Source organism: Henckelia pumila, chromosome 1 (assembly GCF_033568475.1).
Source record: "Henckelia pumila isolate YLH828 chromosome 1, ASM3356847v2, whole genome shotgun sequence".
NCBI classification, from domain to species: domain Eukaryota; kingdom Viridiplantae; phylum Streptophyta; class Magnoliopsida; order Lamiales; family Gesneriaceae; genus Henckelia; species Henckelia pumila.
This window is the reverse complement of record NC_133120.1, coordinates 87,663,850-87,683,245: the sequence shown is the minus strand read 5'-3', so window position 1 is coordinate 87,683,245 and position 19,396 is coordinate 87,663,850. Positions and strand designations below refer to the sequence as shown.

At 35.1% G+C, this 19,396-nt stretch overlaps 1 protein-coding gene across 4 annotated transcripts; it reads right to left on the bottom strand.

Annotated features, from left to right (window-relative positions):
• Positions 1 to 8,015: 8,015 nt before the first annotated feature.
• LOC140861879 (uncharacterized) lies at positions 8,016 to 19,034 on the bottom strand. Of its 4 annotated transcripts, none has more exons than XM_073264895.1 (10): positions 18,877 to 19,034; positions 18,276 to 18,453; positions 17,926 to 18,057; positions 17,660 to 17,821; positions 17,355 to 17,443; positions 9,718 to 9,901; positions 9,355 to 9,483; positions 9,094 to 9,255; positions 8,790 to 8,885; positions 8,016 to 8,358 (listed from the first exon to the last, which is right to left on the bottom strand). In XM_073264895.1, exons 1-10 carry the CDS (start codon positions 18,879 to 18,881, stop codon positions 8,326 to 8,328), a joined length of 1,170 nt encoding a protein of 389 aa, XP_073120996.1. In that variant the 5' UTR covers positions 18,882 to 19,034; the 3' UTR covers positions 8,016 to 8,325. The 4 variants fall into 4 exon arrangements, with proteins under 4 accessions (XP_073120996.1, XP_073120985.1, XP_073121002.1 ...); XM_073264884.1 differs by lacking the exon at positions 18,877 to 19,034 and adding an exon at positions 18,694 to 18,856; XM_073264901.1 differs by lacking the exons at positions 9,355 to 9,483; positions 18,877 to 19,034 and adding an exon at positions 18,694 to 18,859.
• Between the last annotated feature and the right edge of the window lie 362 nt (positions 19,035 to 19,396).

The following is a 19,396-nucleotide window of genomic DNA, read 5'->3' as shown; positions in this document are numbered from 1 at the left end:
ATCTGCCTTCAGAAATAATTTCCAACGGACGGATCGAGCTCGGGGAGAAATCTAAAAGCTTGAAATGGGTTTGAGGCGTCTTCAATGGAGGGAGGAGGTGTGAGGGAGGAGATGAAGTGAAAGAAAAGAGTCAACATTTGCTTAAATATCTATTTAAGTCCAAATTTGCATTTTAGTCCCTCAAAAATCCAAAATTTGCAAAAAGGACCCTGATCAAAATCAAGTCGTCTCTTGAACTCTGGAATCTCCGATTATCTCAAATAAACTCATTTAAGATAAAAACGGGGCGTTACACGTGAAGAGAATTCAGATGAACTAGAACAGCCTGATTTCATACCAACTACATGCCTTAGCAAGAAGTTGGTGAATTGTAAAGAAAAGCTTGTGGAAGAGCAGAAATATTGAAATGGTTTGGCAGGTAAGTAAACAGACTTGTTTATTTCTGTATTTGATATAGAAGACAAAAAGCAGAATCTACCAAACAGATGTATAACAACTTGAATGAGTTTATTTTAATCCAGTGACAGCAGAGTTGAATTTTATTCATGCCTCCGTAATTGAGAAAATTATGATCATCACCTCTACTACAGATTCCATAGCAGTATAGCTATGAAGCAAAAGATATGTGAACGGTAGATAATTTGATAGGCAATAAGCGAGTACAGAAGATTGGGCTCAAGATGCATCAGATAATGATATTGCAGGTAATTGAGTTGATTCTACTTACCCTGCTTAGATATTGATTGCAATGCATACCATCATAGATCTATGATTTGTTATGTTATAATCTTTATTTGATGAGCCATTACCAATTGTATTTGCTTTGTCTTTGCCTTTGAGTAGTTAGAAAGCTTTGTCAGGTGAATTAGAGAAGATGAAATACAGATTTGAGGAAATATGATTACATTGATTATGTAAGATTTGGGTATGAAGTTAAGATGCATTTAAGATATTAATGCAATAACTGATTACTAAGTAACAATTGAATATTTTTGTGCAATGATTAAGTTAGATCAGCAAAAGAAAGGATTTGATATTTTGATATGAGTTTTAGAAATGAAGATTTCAATTATTCGGTACTAGATATATCAAGATTAATGCAAAAGAACGTCGGAAGAACTCTAGTTGATGAACTAGATCAGTAGAGAACTAACCTAAAACTTGATAGATATGTCAATGGTTAGAATATACAGAAGTGTGCAGATGATGATATATATTCCAACCTTTCTGCATTATGAATGAAGTTCTAGATTGAGTTGGTTGTCTGATACGAAATTATGATGAAAACTCGTATAGAATAGCCCCAATTAAATGAAGAACTTTAGAAATCATTAGAAGAGTGATTGGAGAAGAGTTATCTTGGTACCAGAGCGGTTATGAATTGTATGACCGTAAATTGAATCGATAAGATTTTAGACGACTATGATCAATTTGGGAATTAATTGATAAACTCATATCAGATGAGAATCAGCAAAAATGCAGTTACAGTTGAGCTTTTTATTTGATTTTGCTGAAGTTATTACATCATACAATCACGATTCTTGAATCTCCTGAATATCGATTCTGAGGTTTTGATATTCAACCTCGATCGATTTTGATTGGTTCTTATTCTTTGTTAGAGTCTGATTTGATTCACTTGCTTTGAGTTGAGATGCAAGTGAGTTGTTTTCACTTAGCAAATTTTCATTTAGAATATTTGATCTTTGGATGACCTCGACTTGAGTGAGTTTCTTTGATTATGAATGTCAGGAATTGTTGATCATTTGATGTATACATTCAGTATATTTGATGTTATGGCTCGTAATTTTTATTTACCACAAAATTTGGGTTGACTGGATGAATTTCCATGAATTGGGAACGTGGAAGAAGAGCTAGATATGCTTGATCGATTGATTCAATATTTTTGAATTTTGTGCTTGAGTTTCAAGATAGAAACTCGAACATTTAGAATTGTTGCAATTCAAGCTACGTTTGATTGGTTTGGAAAGATTAAAGCAACATTGATATGAGATCAAGCGACTAGAATTTGATTGAGAATGAAAAAGCACGTTATGAGAAAAGATAACATATCAAAATGAGTGGATTTGAAGTGAATAATCAGTTTATTGTGCCCGATAGTCTTGATAGGGATTATCAAATTCTGAAAGAAGCACATTACAACAGATTTAACAGCTATTCAATTATCTCAAATATGTATGAATTACTGAGAAACTGGTATTGATGAAAGAAAATGAAAGCAGATATGACCAAATGGAATTTTCAATACTTACAATTCCAGTATACGAGCAGAAAAAAAAAGACCGAATGGTCTCTGAACAGTTGAAGAACTGTCAAATCGAAATAAGAGCAAATTTTCAAAATATTTGTTGCTTAGACTCGAATTTTCATGAATTTTTAAGTTGAAGGAAAGGATATTTAGACAAATGCAAGAATGTGCTGTACAAGAAGTGATACAGATATAAATAGATAGTTGTAAAGATTATAATGATGCTATGAGATTACAGGAATTCTTAAAAATCTATTGTTGAGATAGAAACTTTAGATTTATTTAATAGATTGTGGCACTGATTTTCAGAGGTTCTGAGTGTTTGATTATATGTGATTGCATTATATCACCCTTGATCGATGGATTGTTTGAGATGACTATCCAGATTGTCGAGGAAATTCTCAGAATTGTAGTATTGGATTCGGTACTATCTGATTGATTTTGCTACTTAATTATTATAATTTCTGTGACAGCTATCAGACAGATATAGAAATGATGGTTTTGATTATGACATGAAAAGATAATCAGTAATTCTTTGAGTAAAGATAAGAATGTTTGAAGTATTAGCTACGAGAGTAGATATGATTTGAGAAAAGACAGAGCAAATGAGACAGAGTTGAAGAATTGAATGAAAGATACATATTGTGAAACTTTGAACATAATGTTCAATGAGAAATATTATTCAGAGATATCATTCAATTTAGAAAGGGATTCCAGAATTGATCTGCTAATGGAGTCTCAGGAGTATTTGAAATGAAGATGATAATCTAGCCATCGAATAATAGTTTATCCAGAGTTGTTGATAGATGTGATGTAATCATTGAGTATAAGTTGAAGAACGTCAGCTAGAATATTCCTTGTGGAATTCTAACAAGGATAGCAGAATCAAATAACACTTTGAGCTAGTTAGAATAACTGATATTAACATTGATTCAGAAACAGAGTAGCTCAAATTTAGGATCACTTAGTAGCTACAGAATAGTAGAATGGTTATGAATGAAGAAGTGATCAGAAAGAAGAAGAAGAAGAAGAAGAAGAAGAAGAAGAAAAGATATCCGAACATATATCTAGAATCCACAACATTGAATTGAAAAGTATGTACAGTTTTTGAAGCTGTGATCAGAATGAAAACGTAGACTTGGTATATGTTCTTTGTAGAACATAGAACGATATAGACACAGAACAAAGTTATCACAAGAAGTGAATTAAATTGTCTAAGAATTTAGACAGAGTAGTGTTCATTGATAATTTGAAATCTTTTCAGTCAAGAATATAAAATCAGATTTGTTCCATGTGTCTACGATTAAGGAAGTATCAACTAGATTATTACTTCAATCAGATAAGACAGAGTCTGATAAGTTTTTGAGTTAAGTCAAGTATGCGATAGATTCTTGACGAAGCAAAGAAATAGCTCAGAGAGAATTATCCTTAGCTAATTAAGTGCAACGGAATAGACACAAAATGGAATTGGAAACCAGAGAAGAGTTCATAATTATAGAATTGAAGTGAGAGTTACTTCAGATAGTCATTCAGTTTATCAGATTTGATATTCCGATTGAATTTGATTTCGTCCTCGAAATCATTCCTTAGAAGGGAGGAAATGTAAGCCCTGAAAATATTAAGTAATTAATTATGAAATTTGAAATTTTAATTCCGAATTTGGGAAATAGTGATTGAAGAATTTATGGAAATCAGAGATTTAATTTCCGAGCTGAAAATATTTAATTTGAGAATTTACGGATTTTATGATTTAAATTCCGGGATTCTTAAATTAAAAGATGAAAATATTTGAGTTGAATACTTTGGGACTTAAGAATTAAATTTCGAGTTCCGAGAATGAAAGAGAATTTAATGAGAAGGTGAAATCAGAGCAAGGACCGATTTGCAAATATTGAGAAGTTCAAGGACTAAAATGCGATAAGGTCTAAAATTATTTAATTTGAATTTGAGAATATCGAATTTGAGAATATTTAGAGTTTTGAATTAAATTCTAATATTCTTAAATTAGTTTAGATTTAAAATGAATTAAATCGCTTCTCTGGGGACTGAATTGCAATTAGACCAAAGTTCAGGGACCAAAATGAAATTTCCTTGCAAGTGGCCCTTTATACGTGTAATATGCTTGGAATGCATCAGAATTTTCATCCAACTCAGCCAAGAAAACTGAGAGGTGCAAGAGGAGGGTTCTAAGTCCAGTTTTCAATCTTCAAAAATTGATAACTCAAGATTCGTTCGTCCGATTTCAGAACCGAGCATAGTTTCGGAATCCTTGTGACAATATTTTCGATTCGATGTAAGTTTTATACTCTCTCCAGCATGTTTTGACAATTGGAAGTTGGATAAAATCATATTTGAGTTTGGTTATGTATTCTTGAGCTTATATTGATCATTCTATCGGCACCGAATCGAAAACGGACAACGTATTCATTTGTTATGATTTTCAGATCATGTTCGAAAATTTATGCTTCTGATGTTACTGATTCTTGATGATACTCAGCTGAGATGTATGTGTTTGAAGTTTAAGAAGAAGAATATGTTGTTATCTTTGAGATTTGGTTACCGATTTTATTTCGTTATGCCGTCAGTTGCCATTGCTATGATTTTTAGAAGATATCTTCAACTCTATACCTACTGATGTAGCTGATATATGATGTATTATTGCTCATATGAGGTGTAGATGAAGTGTATTTGACTAATAGAGTTGATAGCAATGAATTACGGTTGCCGAAGTTTAACCGTCTTGCCGTCTAGTCAAGATTTCACTAGTATTGAATTATTTGTGATTGAGCTGAGTTTGAATTGAGTTATTGCTGATGTTTATGGCATGAATATGCTTTTGTTTCAGATTTGATAAGAGTTTAAATCGACTCAAGAAGTCCGCCTTCGAACCGAGAAAGATTTGATCAAGGTTTGAAGTTGTTTCTATCTTGAAGATTGAATAATGAACTGGAAGAGAATTGTGATATGAGTTTGTTGAAGTGTTCAGATTAGAAGCTTTCAAGAACTGAGAAACGAAAGGTATAAGATGACATCGAGAGTCAGGGATTCGATACTCGAGAATGATGATTCTTGAGTTATCCTGATAAATCACATACTTGTTACTTTTTATTCTTGATTTATAATTTGATGTTGTCGATCCATATCAGGTAGTGGATCTTTCTTTGAGTTATTTATGATATGAAGAAAATTGAATTGATTCTTTTCCAAGGTCAGATGGACCTTATTTTTGAGTCTGATGAGACGACGATAGATGAATATTCATATCAAGATCGTATACGAATCTTGATGGCAGTGATTTATTATGAATCAATTCCTTAGCGCGCTATATAAATCTTATGATTTGAAGTATGATTTGAGGTATTGATTGAAGCTTTAATTTGAGTATTTAGAATTGATATGAACTGTTATGTTTATGTCTTTTATACTTGGAATTATATTCTCAACAGATGTTTTCGGCTATTGTTTTGTTTTGTATGTGTGCGTGGCAATAGGTTGGGCAAGAGCGAGTCAAACGAGATTTGGATGGCTCGAGATTGAGAGACTTAGAGTGGAGACTCGGGTTAAGAAGTTGATAAATTCAGCTAATGCATGTTAGAAGGTTGTTAGTCTAGTTTGAAATTTGAACTACATGTACAAGTGTTGTATTATACTTTTAGGAACTTGTACATGATTATTGTGTATGTCTAAATATGCATGAGATTATGTTTAGAACTTGTTTTGTTTCTCAATGCATGTTTTAGACTTGATAATCCATGATTTGGAAGGAATGAAAGGATCAAAACTTGAGCCACAAAAACAGAGCAGGAGGCTGTCCAGAGCAGCGCCCGAGCTGCACTTTTTAGCAGCCTGGGCGCAGCCCAAAACTCCCCAACCCGAGAGTTGGGTTAGGGAGGGGCGCTCGGTCGGCTGTTTTTTGACCGACCGAGCGCATCCCTTTCTAAAAAAAAAATTGGTTTGATCTTCTTTCTTACTTGTTTAATTAATGATGTTTAATTACTAATTGTCCTACGAATGAGATTAGCAACCTGAGGCCCCACAGATTTATATCTTAAAATATGTATAATCATATAGCATAATCATGAAATCAGTTGATTCTTCTTTCAAAATATGTATAATCATATAACATAATCGTAAAATTAGTGTATTCAAATGTTAAAACATGTATTATTATATAATATACATGTGAAATAAGTTGATTTGTATGTTAAAATATGTATCATTATATAATATAATCTCGATGGTCTTGACCAAGACAAATCTTCATGGTCTACCAAAAAATTTATATGATCTACCGTGGTCGACCATGGTCTATCATAGAGAAATCTCCATGGTCTATCGTGATCGACCATGGAGAGCCATTGTTGACCATTGGAGCTCTTAAAACATTTAAATATTCAAATGATTTCTATGTCAAACATTCAAAGATTCAATCAGGGTGCAACACAAGTCAAAAGTCAGTATGTTTTGATGCATCTAATTTTGGCAGTTCCAATGATCAAGAAAAGCGTATAGCTGATGAAATTACTCTGGAGAGCATTCAAAAACTTATGGGGCGTTGTACACTGATTGGGTCAAACAAAAAAACTAAATACACTCTCTTAAAAAAAAATACTAACTTAAAATCTGTTGTGAGTCTTGTGACTAAGCTTGAAACACTACTAAGCACGAAAGATCTTAAACTAGGCATGGTTGAGGAGAAGCTTGAAAACTCCGACACTTGCAGAGTTCAATTTGAGCGAAATTCTCCAGAATTGATTAAAAAAAAAATACAATTACACATTATTAAACTTTAAAAATACTCATAGTTTTATTTTTTTAAAAAAACCATAAGATAATTAATTTAACACACATAATTTAAAAAATATATACATACTTAAAAAAACGTGATTAAAAAATATGCATCATTAAAATGACTAGTTGGGTAATTTTTGTATTTTTTAAAAATATATAAACATTTTTTTTATTTTTAAAAAAATCATTTTTATTTTTAATAATATTTAAGACGTGTATTAAAATAATAAAAAAAACATATAGGTGGACTCCTAAGCGTGGTGCATCTTAGTGCCCCTTGAATGGAGCGGGAATTATTTGGCCCAATAAAATTGGGCTTCCTCGCTCAAGTTCATCGGTCCTTGCACATGCTTTAATCAATTGTTCCTTTTTTTTTGTTGGTGGGCTAATCAATTGTGCTTCTTCTGAACCAAAGAATGAAGTGTTGGAAAATTATATGATTAGACGGCCGATTGAATTGAAGCCCCAGCTAAATATTTTAGAAAAAACTCTATAAGATTAGCTAATGCTGTGTCATTCATGAGTCTATGGGCACCTGACAAGGTTGAGCATGGCCAAGTAGAATATCATTGTTTGCTTTCAATTTTTTAGGTTGGAGCACTCTATGGCCTCTCCATGTGAAATTAAAAATGTCTTAAAATTGTTTGTATTGGAGTGCAAACTGAAAATTCCAGATTTTGTCTCAGCTCAAGAAACCACAAATCCATTTCATGTACAAAAACTTAGCTTATTCTGAGGTGATGGGTGGGTATCATTACTATAGCAAACCTGCAACGTCTGAGAGACATCCTCCAGAATATTTTCATTTCCTTCAGCAACCAACACATTGAAAAAAATTAGTTTTAAACCCAGAAAAATGTTGCATCTCAAGAAACGAGAGGATAAACAAATATAGGGAACCCCGATCTTTAATTTTTTTATTTGTTATCTGTTTACAGTTTATTAGTGAGATACCATGTCAATAATCATTATTAACTTTGTTCATGTAATTCCGAACCTCACTAACGGAAGCGCATTCCACACAATAATTGTTTAGTCCATAATTATTTACTACCATTAAACATATACTAGGAGATGGACCATTTTAGTGGGGTATAGATTCATTGTGCAACGTCCAGACAAATCAAAAACTTAACACAGTAACATCAAATATAAAACATAAAACTCCTCCAGACTCCTGAGATTGTTTTGCACATTAAGGTTGGTAGTTTCTTTATTTCAAACTTCCCTCTGGAACATCAGAACCAGCAATTGAGACATCTCCAGGATCACTTTTTGAGCCATCTCCAGGATCGCTTTTGCTGCGTTAAAATTTTAAAAATATCCATAAGAAACATAGATTATAAGCGTGAAGAAAGCCTCCAAATTATACAACATATCTCGTCTGAAAAGGATAGGACAATGAATCAAGACACATCATATGATTTAACTAAATAAAAATAATAACAAAAAATGCAAAGAAAGAAAATGCTCACGAAACATCGAACATAGTCTCGACGAGGCTAGGAATCACAAAAGTCGAACTATCAACGTCAAATCATCACAAACACTGTCCTCGATGCTTAATTTGGCAAAATAGTGTAACGTTTCAGGGTTACCACGTCCAAATAATCACATAAAATAGTGATGAATATCATATAATCAGATGCCCTTACCTCAAAAAAAGCACAATTATTGATTAACAAAACTTACAAGCGGAAACAGTTAAATATGACTAGTGGAGATATAATACCATATGCAGGAGGGGGGGGTTATCTTTGATGTCACATGATTGTTCTGAACTAACATAATCATCGTCACTGGGCAGAAGTGTGACTTCATCATCCTCCTAAAAAAAATCAAAACCAAGTGCTAAAACTTTTCTGCCAAGAAGGAAGAAAGACTAAGAACATTTTTTTAACTTTTGGGGATACAACTGCGTTTCTTATTCACAATCACATACTTAGAATCTCCTCTAAATTCATAAATTATTCCCCGTCCAACTCCAGAAAACATAAAATAAAGATTATCGAGATCAACACGGTGAAAAATGGCACCTTGATTTCACAAAACACCGGCTTTTCCCCACCCAAAGAATGAACAACACCTCGAAAAAGAGGACACTCCTCGCTTCCATCTTCCTGAGCCCTCAAAGTGATTCCATAACATGTGTCTACAATGTTGATCTTGCAAACCTTCACAAGCTTGAAATTCTTCAACTGTAGGTAAAAATGCAAAACACAATGCTAAGTCAATAACAATAATAATAAAAATAATAATAATACACAGAGCTGCATACATCAAATAACTTATCTAACTTTTGTGTCATTGTAAAATTTCAAAACTGATTCCGCCAAATCTTTCAGACCATCTTCTTTGTCCGCATTTGTAAGTGTGATTGCTCCACCGGTGCGTACAATATCAGGTGGCATACATAAATCACACAACTGTCGACAGGTTTAATCAAAGTTCAGTTTTTAGGTAATCACTAATCGACGTGGTCATCGATAATAAAGTATGTTAGCAACTTAGCATAGCACAACGACTCAAATGTCAGATCCACCAATTCATGAGTTGAATGCCGTTAGATGAGGTTAAAAAGAATAATATGGTATAAAGAAATTTGCAGAGAAATATAGGTGATGCAATGACATGAATATATGGTAACAAAATTTTCATACCTCACGTAATCTGGGTAATGAGTTCCTAAAATACTGTGCAACCGCAGGAGACTTCAAGTCACTGGGAGGGGATTCACTGGGTTTGACAATGAAGTCCGCGTCCTCGTCGCTTTCGAAGTCGCTGTGGTGAGATTCATATTGATCTGAATCGGGAAGCTCTGTGTCGCTCATCCCTATATCATCGCTGCACATTTTACATGGACACCAAATCAGAAGAAAATACAACACAATAAGGAAATCCTAGTCCATCATCAATCGATTTTTCAAGAAAAAATAAGCCTCGGTTTACGACACCACCAATCATCCAAAAACACATACACACCGTAAGACATCAAATATAAAGCAATTGTAGCAAAGGGATATCGGCATCTGTATTCTTTAATCAAATTCCAGAAGAGATCCGAAAAGAAAATCAAGAGAATACGAAAAATAAGCCTCGGTTCACAAACACAACCAACCGAAAACACACACATTATACGAGATCAAATCCAAAACAATTGTGGAAACGGATATCAACATCTTTCTTCTTTATGAAAATTCCAACAAAATAAGAAGAGATCTGCAAAGAAAATCAGCCAACTAAACAAGATAATACCTCATGTTTTTTGCTTTGGCAGAAAAAAAAAGGCAATAAATTAGGGACGACGAACTGAGGATATCGCGGAGAGGCTTTTTTTTACTTTGAGTATCGCATAAGTGAAACGGTTTCATTTGTGAGAAGAGTTAACTCTATCCATAATTATAATAATAAGTAATACTTTTGATATAAAATATAATATTTTTTAATTGATAACTCATGTAAGAGACCCGTCATACGAATACGACCCGTGCAACAGTTGCATACAAGTGTTTACCTTTTTACTTTGGAGTTGGCTTGTTTGAAATTTAAACCTAACCGTGAGCCAACTTATATTTATAATTTCTTAATTCTTATCTTAGATTAGTTGTTTGGAAATCAAAATTTGGTCAAACAAAACACCACTGGAAACGGGGTTAGGCATACCCTACCTACCTGTATATAAACAAACAAACAAAACCTAAAGGAGGAGGGGACTAGGCCAAGACCTACTCTAAAGACTATATAATGAAACTAATCACATCAAAACAACTAGTGTACCAGATAAAATACAACCAAAACGATCCTAAAAATTGAGTCTGTGAAGACAAAAAAATCAATGACAACTAACAAAATCGTCATCAAAAGTCGGGCAGGTTCTATGCTACACCGGGTGCTCTTCACCCGGTGCAGCATCTGCCCTTGATTGGGCATGGGGCCCACACAAATCAAGGGCCAAGATCCATCGGGTGAAGAGCACCCGGTGGAACATAGAACATTCCCAAAAGTCATCCTAAGCAGCAAAAAGACAGCAACATCAACGAGTCAAGCTAGACGAAAGTGAATCAGACACAGACGCGAATGCGGAGCTGTCAACATCTTGAGCTGGACTAGTAAGTCAGAGCTATGCTAGAAATATGTCCAGAAATTTACGATCAAATGGAAAATTCGATGTGCAAAAAAAGTCGCCAGGAAAAAATAGATGTGACACAAAACAAGCAGACCCGAAATAAAATGTAACGGTGATATGATGGTGTGAGCCCAAGCATATTCTAAAACCCGAGTAGACTAAAGGACCATACAAAAAGAAGGCACGTAAGACCTCCAACGTCTACCATCAACCAAAAGCAAGAGCCAGACAAGGGAAAACGATTGTAAACGCCTGACAATGAAGCGTTCATTAAATTATATATATGATAAGAATTTTGATGTGTTATTCACCTCCCCGTACTCATTTTTATGAACACCAATAAAGCGATACCCACTGATTGGATATGATGAATTTTATATCCAATAAATGATTAGGCAAGCCATGTTTTAGTCTGCATCAATTCATTCAATGAATACCGTCAATTATTTTTTTAAAAAAATTGTATTGGATTTTGACATGGCTTGCACTAACACATGAAAACTTTGGGTTAAATTTATTGAATATGAAACAACATATAAATATATAATTTAATTATTAATAACGGTTAATAAATACCCAATCACAAACATCACCTTAAGATCAATTCTTGTGTCTCTAATACACCAACAATTTATTTTACACTCCCTATTTCACATATTTAACTATTTTACTCTTAATTTATTTTCGTAAAATTATTAACGCTGATTTTTTTTCTGTGTGTGTTCTCTTCTTCTCTCACAGAACTCACACGGCCAACAACTCTTTCTCTTGTGAACTCACGATCTCTTCTTCTCAGTTGAGAAAACTCGCGCATTCGATCTTCTCTTATATTGATCCACTCCTCCTTTTAAACTCACGTATCCTTATCACACAAAAAACCACACGGCCGAAGGAATTAATCATCCATAGGCAACAACTATGGACGAGGGTTTTGAAAAGATAAGAGCCAAACAACTGCAGACGATGACGAGGGACAAGTCATAGCAACATAGGTTGAACTTATTCTCGATTTCTTTTTGATTTATGGTAGATTATTCGATTTGTGTTGGGTTCATGTTTATTTTTGTTGTTGTGAAAGGAATTTTTTTTTTTCAATATCAAATTCTCTAGCCAACTGTGCCATCAATTCTTGGACTCGATCTTTGTTGGGGCCTGCTACCAACATGTCGTCCATGTACAACAGCAAAATGATATATAATCATCATCACCAGACCTCTTGAAATACGTACAAGGGCCTGCACTAAGTCTGTTGTACCCAAGGCTCATGATATAGGAATCAAATCTCTTGTACCAACACCTCGGCGCTTGTTTGAGACCGTACAGAGATTTGTTCAACTTGCAAACCAAGTTCTCTTTGCCTTTTTCTGCAAAATCTTCTGGCTGAAGCATATAGATTTCTTCTTCAAGATCGCCATGAAGAAATGCCGTTTTCACATCTAACTGTTCTGGATGTAGGTCAAATACCGCACACAATGCCAATACTACCCTGACTCTTGAAAGTCGAACCACAGAAGAAAATATCTCATTGAAGTCAATACCTTCTTTCTGAGTATACCCTTTGACAACCAATCTTGCACGATACCACTCCACTTGGTTATTGTCATCACGCTTGATCTTATAGACCCATCTGTTACCGATAGCTTTCCTCCCTCGTGGTAGTGTAACAAGATCCCAAGTTTTGTTCATGTCCAATGCTTCCAATTCTTCCTGCATCGCTGTCATCCACAAGAATACATCCGAGCTTTGAGTAGCCTCATGGAAACTCGATGGCTCACCGTCCTCTATTAATAGACAATATGCAATGTTGCTTTCAGTGACATAATCTGAAAGCCAACTTGGTGGTCTTCTCTCTCGAGTTGACTGCCTCACTTTGGAAACTTCTGACTCAACTGGTTCTTGTACCTCGCGCTCTGGTACCGCTTCACAATAAACTTGATCTTCGTCTGTTTTATTTTCCACCTGAATGATAGTAGTTTCTGAATTCTGTGTGAATTTGTCTCCTTCACTTTATCTTCCTCGAAGATAACATCTCTGCTGATGATAAGCTTGTGGACAGTAGGATCCCACAAGCGAAACCTCTTTACTCCACCAGCATAGCCCAAGAAGATACACTTTCTGGATTTGGAATCCAACTTTGATCTTTCTTGTTTATTGTACATAACGTACACCGGACTTTCAAATGTATGTAACCGAGAATAATCAGCTGGCTTTCCAGTCCACACCTCCATCGGAGTCTTCAAATCAATCGCCACTGAAGGAGAACGATTGATGATGTAAGAAGCGGTTTTGACTGCTTCTGCCCAAAATGACTTTGGTAGATCCGCAGTACTCAACATGGCCCTTGTTGTGTCCAACAAAGTTCTGTTCATCCGCTCCGCCACTCCATTCTGCTGAGGCGTGTAAGTCGTCGTGAAATGTCGTTTGATGCCCTCAAGCTGACAGAATGCATCAAATTCATCACTTGTATATTCTCCTCCGTTATCAATCCTCAAACACTTGATTTTCTTATCAGAATCAAGTTCAAACCGCGCTTTGAAAACTTTGAAGACTTCGTAAACATCTAACTTCTTCTTGATTGGATACACCCAACATCTCCTAGAGAAATCATCAATAAACGAGACAATATCTCGCTCCTCCTAGGAATACCACCGATGCTTGCCACACATCAGAATGAATCAGCTCCAATATGTCTTTGCTTTTGGCAGTAGATGTGCCAAACTTTAATTTGTGTTGTTTACTAGTAACACAATGCTCACAAAATGGTAGAGTCGCTTTTGTAAGCCCCGGCAACAGCTTCCGTTCTGAGAGAATCTTCATTCCTCGTTCTGATATATGCCCAAGCTTTCTATGCCACAACACTGTCGATTCTTCTCCCGAACCAATCGATGCAACAGCTAGTTCCGCCTCTTTGTGTGTTTTCCTCAACAATACATACAGATTTGCAGCAACCTTTTCAGCCTTCATAACCACAAGCACGCCTTTCACAATCTTCATGATCCCTTTCTCGACACGGGTTTTGCACCCAATATCATCCAATTGCCCCAAAGACAAAAGATTTTTTGTCAGGCCCTTCACATGTCGTACCTCCTGTATGGTGCGAATAATACCATCAAACATTTTGATTTTAATGGTACCGACCCAGCGATTTCCAAGGCATGATCATTTTCCATGAATACAGATCCTCCTGAGACTGGTTCATACTGATCGAACCATTCTCTCCTTGACGTCATGTGCCACGTCGCTCCTGAATCCATAATAAATGCATCACAAAATTTGTGTCTGCCTTCTGCAACTGTTGCTGCTTCGCTGAATAATATTTCACCACCATCTGAAGTACTCGCCACATTCCTTGAGATCCCTTATCGATGCTCTTCGTACACTCTCTCTTGAAGTGCCCTTTACCGCCACATTTAAAGCAGTAAATATTCTTCTTTTTACTTCTTGACTTGGATCTACCATATCTGTGGCTCCCACTAGAGTCACGCTCCGTCAATCTTCCTCTCGTCATCGGTAAAGCCTCTGCTTGCTTCGACGTTGCCAACCTATCTTCCTTGTTCCTTCGACGACTCTCTTCTCCAAGAACCGCAGTTAATACGTCGTCAAAATTTAAATTATCCAAAAGAACATTGTTGGTAACATTGATGATGAGCTGATCGTATGAATCTGGTAGACTTTGAAGTAGAAGCTCCGCACGTTCTTTTTCCTCTATTTTTTGCCCTATAAAGGTGAGCCGGGAAAATAGAGTATTCAGTGTATTGATATGGTCGGTCATCGATGAGGATTCCGCCATCCGAAGAGTATAAAGCTTTTTCATTAGGAAAATTTTGTTGTGTAGTGACTTGACCTCAAATTGGAAACAACATTGTGATTCATCTCATTCCACTTTTGATCATCCATGATGTCCGTTGGTCTATCTCCAATAGCTGCCAAGCAACGCTCCTTGGTTAGAATTGCTTGCACCTTTAATTTTCAAAGCAAAAAATTGCTCCCATTGAACTTTTCTATCTCGTATTTTGCCGTCATCTTGACTACAATAATCTTGCCTTATAAAATCTCAAAAAATATTTTCTGATGTGGAAGATCAGTCAAAGCTGCAACCACAGAGCATACTCAGAATTTTAAGAAATTTTCTGTCAAGGCTCTGATACCACTTGTTGGTCCCAGGTGCGGCATCACGAGATAAAAACTATGCAAATTGAAGAATAAAATAGACACCAAGATTTACGTGAAAAAACCCCCAAAGATTATTAGCGTAAAAACCACGGGCAAGATCAAATGATTCCACTACAATATTTGGAGAATTACAACATCTCTCCGTGTTTCCAAAGAGACACACACTCTCTTATACATGAGAAAACCTATCTCACAAATATATATAGAAATATACTGAAGAGAAAAAATACACTCGAGAACTGAAGAATTGCTCGAGCTGTGGGATGATCCTGAAATGCCGAGGGAAGAGCTCTATTTATAGAGCTGATCCTTCGTCTGAACATGCAATTTAAACACAAGCAGCAAATTCAAAAATGAATTTGCCACATTTATTGCACCTACCAAGATAGACTTTTCAAACAACATGTGCACATTTGCCGACAGTGATTACATATTTGTAGTCTATATGCAAGGCATTGGTGAACAAGAATTGATATATAGTTGCAGATAAATTTTTAAAACAATTAAAAACTTTATGTTATTTGTGCTTGATATGTTGGATTTATTGTACGGAAGCCATTTTTTCCATTAGATACTTTATGATTTTTCTTAAGCCGCTAAAGTTACATAAGTCCGTATACCTATCCATATGTACACTAATTTATTTTTTTGAATCCATAAAATAAAATCTTGTTGTCTTTGTTCTTCACTCTCTGCCTATGTGAATTTAGAGAGATTTTGTTAAAAGACTAATATAAAAGTAGTGTAGTGAATTTTAGTCGTATATTTTTATTTTGTTATTCCTGTTCTTCACACACATAACATTATTTGTGTCTTTTTATTATTGATTTATGGTAGTTTATTATACGGTAAATTGGATATAAATACTCAATCCAAAACTTAGATTTATGTTTAGTACCCATGTCAAAAAATAATATTTTACACTATCTACATACACTCAAATTTTATTTTATTTACTTTTAATTAGTGAAGGTCTGTTTTTCTGCTGGGCTCTCTATTATTATTCTCACACTAATGCACTTGGTAGATTAACATGTTGTATACCTTAATTTTAAATGGCAATGTTTCATCCAAAACTTGACATCTAATCATTTTTACTGCCACTATACTTGATATTATCTGCCAATGGGAAGGAAGGTGTGGGTGTTTTTAAGTTGTATTCTTGTTCAACACAGTTCTTTGTAAGATCTGAAATGTCATTTATCACTCTTTTCTTCTATTTCTAGGTTCCTGTCAAACTTCTAGTGTATTCCATGAATTCAGTCACATAAGGTATAGTATTGATGCTATCGCAACAACAAGGGTTCTAATTCGAGGAGTAGATAGTGTACCTGCAACACATGCTTTGACTGGACAAACTGTTAACCGTGCATTCAAGTATGAGGCAAAATTTCATTCAACTTGTTCTTAAGTTCAATAATCACAGCGATCATACTGTGTTCAAGCTTATGGATATGGATATCATGATCTCTAGTGTTCGTAAAGAGACATTTCATTTGTGATTTCTGTTGATAGTGGAACCGGAGCAGATATGGATATCGTGATCTCTAGTGTTCGAGCCTATGTTGGTGCACTGAACAAGTTGCTCGGGGTAAAAAATAGTTTGAAAGTAGATGATCTCAATGAAAATAAGGCGTTTCAAGTACATGTAAAATGATCTATTTCTCGAGAAAACCAGTTTCAATTGTCTTGGCAGCTGATGGAGTTGGGAGGATCGTAATTTTAGGCAACTCCTGCAAAATTTTCAGTATATATATCATGTCCCATCACATGTATTTATTTGAAAATAATTTTCTTTGCTGTCCCATCAACGTCAAATCATCACAATACTGTCCTCGATACTTAATTTGGCAAAATAGTGTAACATTTCAGGATTACCACGTCAATAATGATGAATATCATCTAATCAGATGCCTTTACGTCAAAAAATGCACAATTATTAACTTAACAAAACTTACAAGCGGAAACAGTTAAATATGACTAGTGGAGATATAATACCATGTGCAGGAGGGGCTACCTTTGATGTCACATGATTCTGAACTAACATAATCATCGTCACCAGGCAGAAGTGTGACTTCATCATCCTCCTAAAAAAAATCAAAACCAAGTGCTAAAACTTTTCTGCCAAGAAGGAAGAAAGACTAAGAACATTTTTTTAACTTTTGGGGATGCAATTGTGTTTCTTAGAATCTTATTCACAATCGCAGACTTAGAATCTCCTCTAAATTCATAAATTATTCCTCGCCCAACTCCAGAAAACATATGATAAAGATTATCGAGATCAACACGGTGAAGAATGGCACCTTGATTTCACAAAACACCGGCTTTTGCCCACCCACACAACGAACAACACCTCGAAAAAGAGGACACTCCTCGCTTCCATCTTCACGAGCCCTGAAAGTGAGCCCGTAATGTATACTTGCAATGTTGAACTTGCAAAGCTTCACAAGCTTGAAATTCTTCAACTGTAACCAGTAGGAAAGAATGCAAGACACAATGCTAAGCTAGAAAAGAATAACAATTACAATAATAATAATCAGAGCTGTATACATCAAATAACTTATCTAACTTTTGTGTCATTGTAAAATTTCAAAACTAATTCTGCTGAAACTTTCAGACGATCATGTTTATCCGCATTTGTAAGTGTGACTGATCCACCGATGCTTCCATCATCAGGAATCTTCATACATAAATCACACAACTGTCAACAAGTTTAATCAAACTTTAGTTTCTAGGTAATCACTATTCGACATGAATAAAGTATGCTAGCATGGCACAACGACTCAAATGTCAGATCCACCAATTCATGAGTTGAATGCCGTTAGATGAGGTTAAAAATAATATTATGGTATCAAGAAATTTGCAGAGAAGCATCGGTGATGCAATCACATGGAACATATGGGAACAAAATTTGCGTACATGACGAAAAGTTGGCAATGAGTCGCTATAATACTGTTCAATCGCAGGAGACTTCAAGTCAATGGAAGGTGGGGATTCACTGGGTTCGACAATGAAGTCAGTCTCGCTTTCGACGTCGCTGTAAGATTCATATTGATCTGAATCGGGAAGCTCTGTGTCGCTCAACTCTATATCATCGCTGCACATTTTACATGGACACCAAATCAGAAGAAAATACAACACAATAAGGAAATCCTAGTCCATCATCAATCGATTTTTCAAGAAAAATAAGCCTCAGTTTACGAACACCACCAATCATCCAAAAACACATACACACCGTACGACATCAAATATAAAGCAATTGTAGCAAAGGGATATCGGCATCTGTATTCTTTAATCAAATTCCAGAAGAGATCCGAAAAGAAAATCAAGAGAATACCTCGATTTTTCAATAAAAATAAGCCTCGGTTCACAAACACAACCAACCGAACACACATACACATTATACGAGATCAAATCCAAAACAATTGTGGAAACGGATATCAACATCTTTCTTCTTTATGAAAATTCCAACAAAATAAGAGATCTGCAAAGAAAATCAGCCAACTAAACAAGATAATACCTCATGTTATTGCTTTGGCAGGAAAAAAGGGCAAAAAATTAGGGACGATGAACTGAGGATATCGCGGAGAGGCTTTTTTAAGGGTTCTTTGGGGTTGGCTTGTTTGAAATTTAAACCTAACCGTGAGCCAACTTTTATTTATAATTTCTTAATTCTTATCTCCCCCAATTAAAAACTTTTGTTATAATGTAGTTTGTTGACCAAATAAAGCTTATAGATTTTTTTGGGAGGAAATAAATGGATGAAGATGGTATATGAAAGTTTCACGAACGGTAAATTGGGAAAAAATTCCCATTTCAAACTTAAAGTTGTGATTCAGCACTTAGGATAGAAAAATTTGTTCTGCACTTCCTCCTACACCTAAATTCTTTTTTATAACTCTCTATTCATGTTTTGACTCAATTTTTCTTTTTCTTTTATTTTTTCACCTATAATTTTCTTGTTTATTTTTATTTTTATTTATATTTCTCGTCTCTCTCTTTTCTCTCCATCCCTCTTCACGCTTCTACCCTTTTCTTTC

What these genes read in the sequence shown, in the direction of transcription:
- LOC140861879 (XM_073264884.1), bottom strand. Translation starts at nt 18,803, where the DNA reads ATGTTGATATCCGTTTCCACAATTGTTTTGGATTTGATCTCGTATAAT. An exon ending in CGGTGTTTTGTGAAATCAAG is followed by an intron (nt 8,886 to 9,093) that starts GTGCCATTTTTC and finishes GATTTTTTTTAG; the next exon opens with GAGGATGATGAAGTCACACT. An exon ending in ACCCCCCCCTCCTGCATATG is followed by an intron (nt 8,359 to 8,789) that starts GTATTATATCTC and finishes ATTTTAACGCAG; the next exon opens with CAAAAGCGATCCTGGAGATG.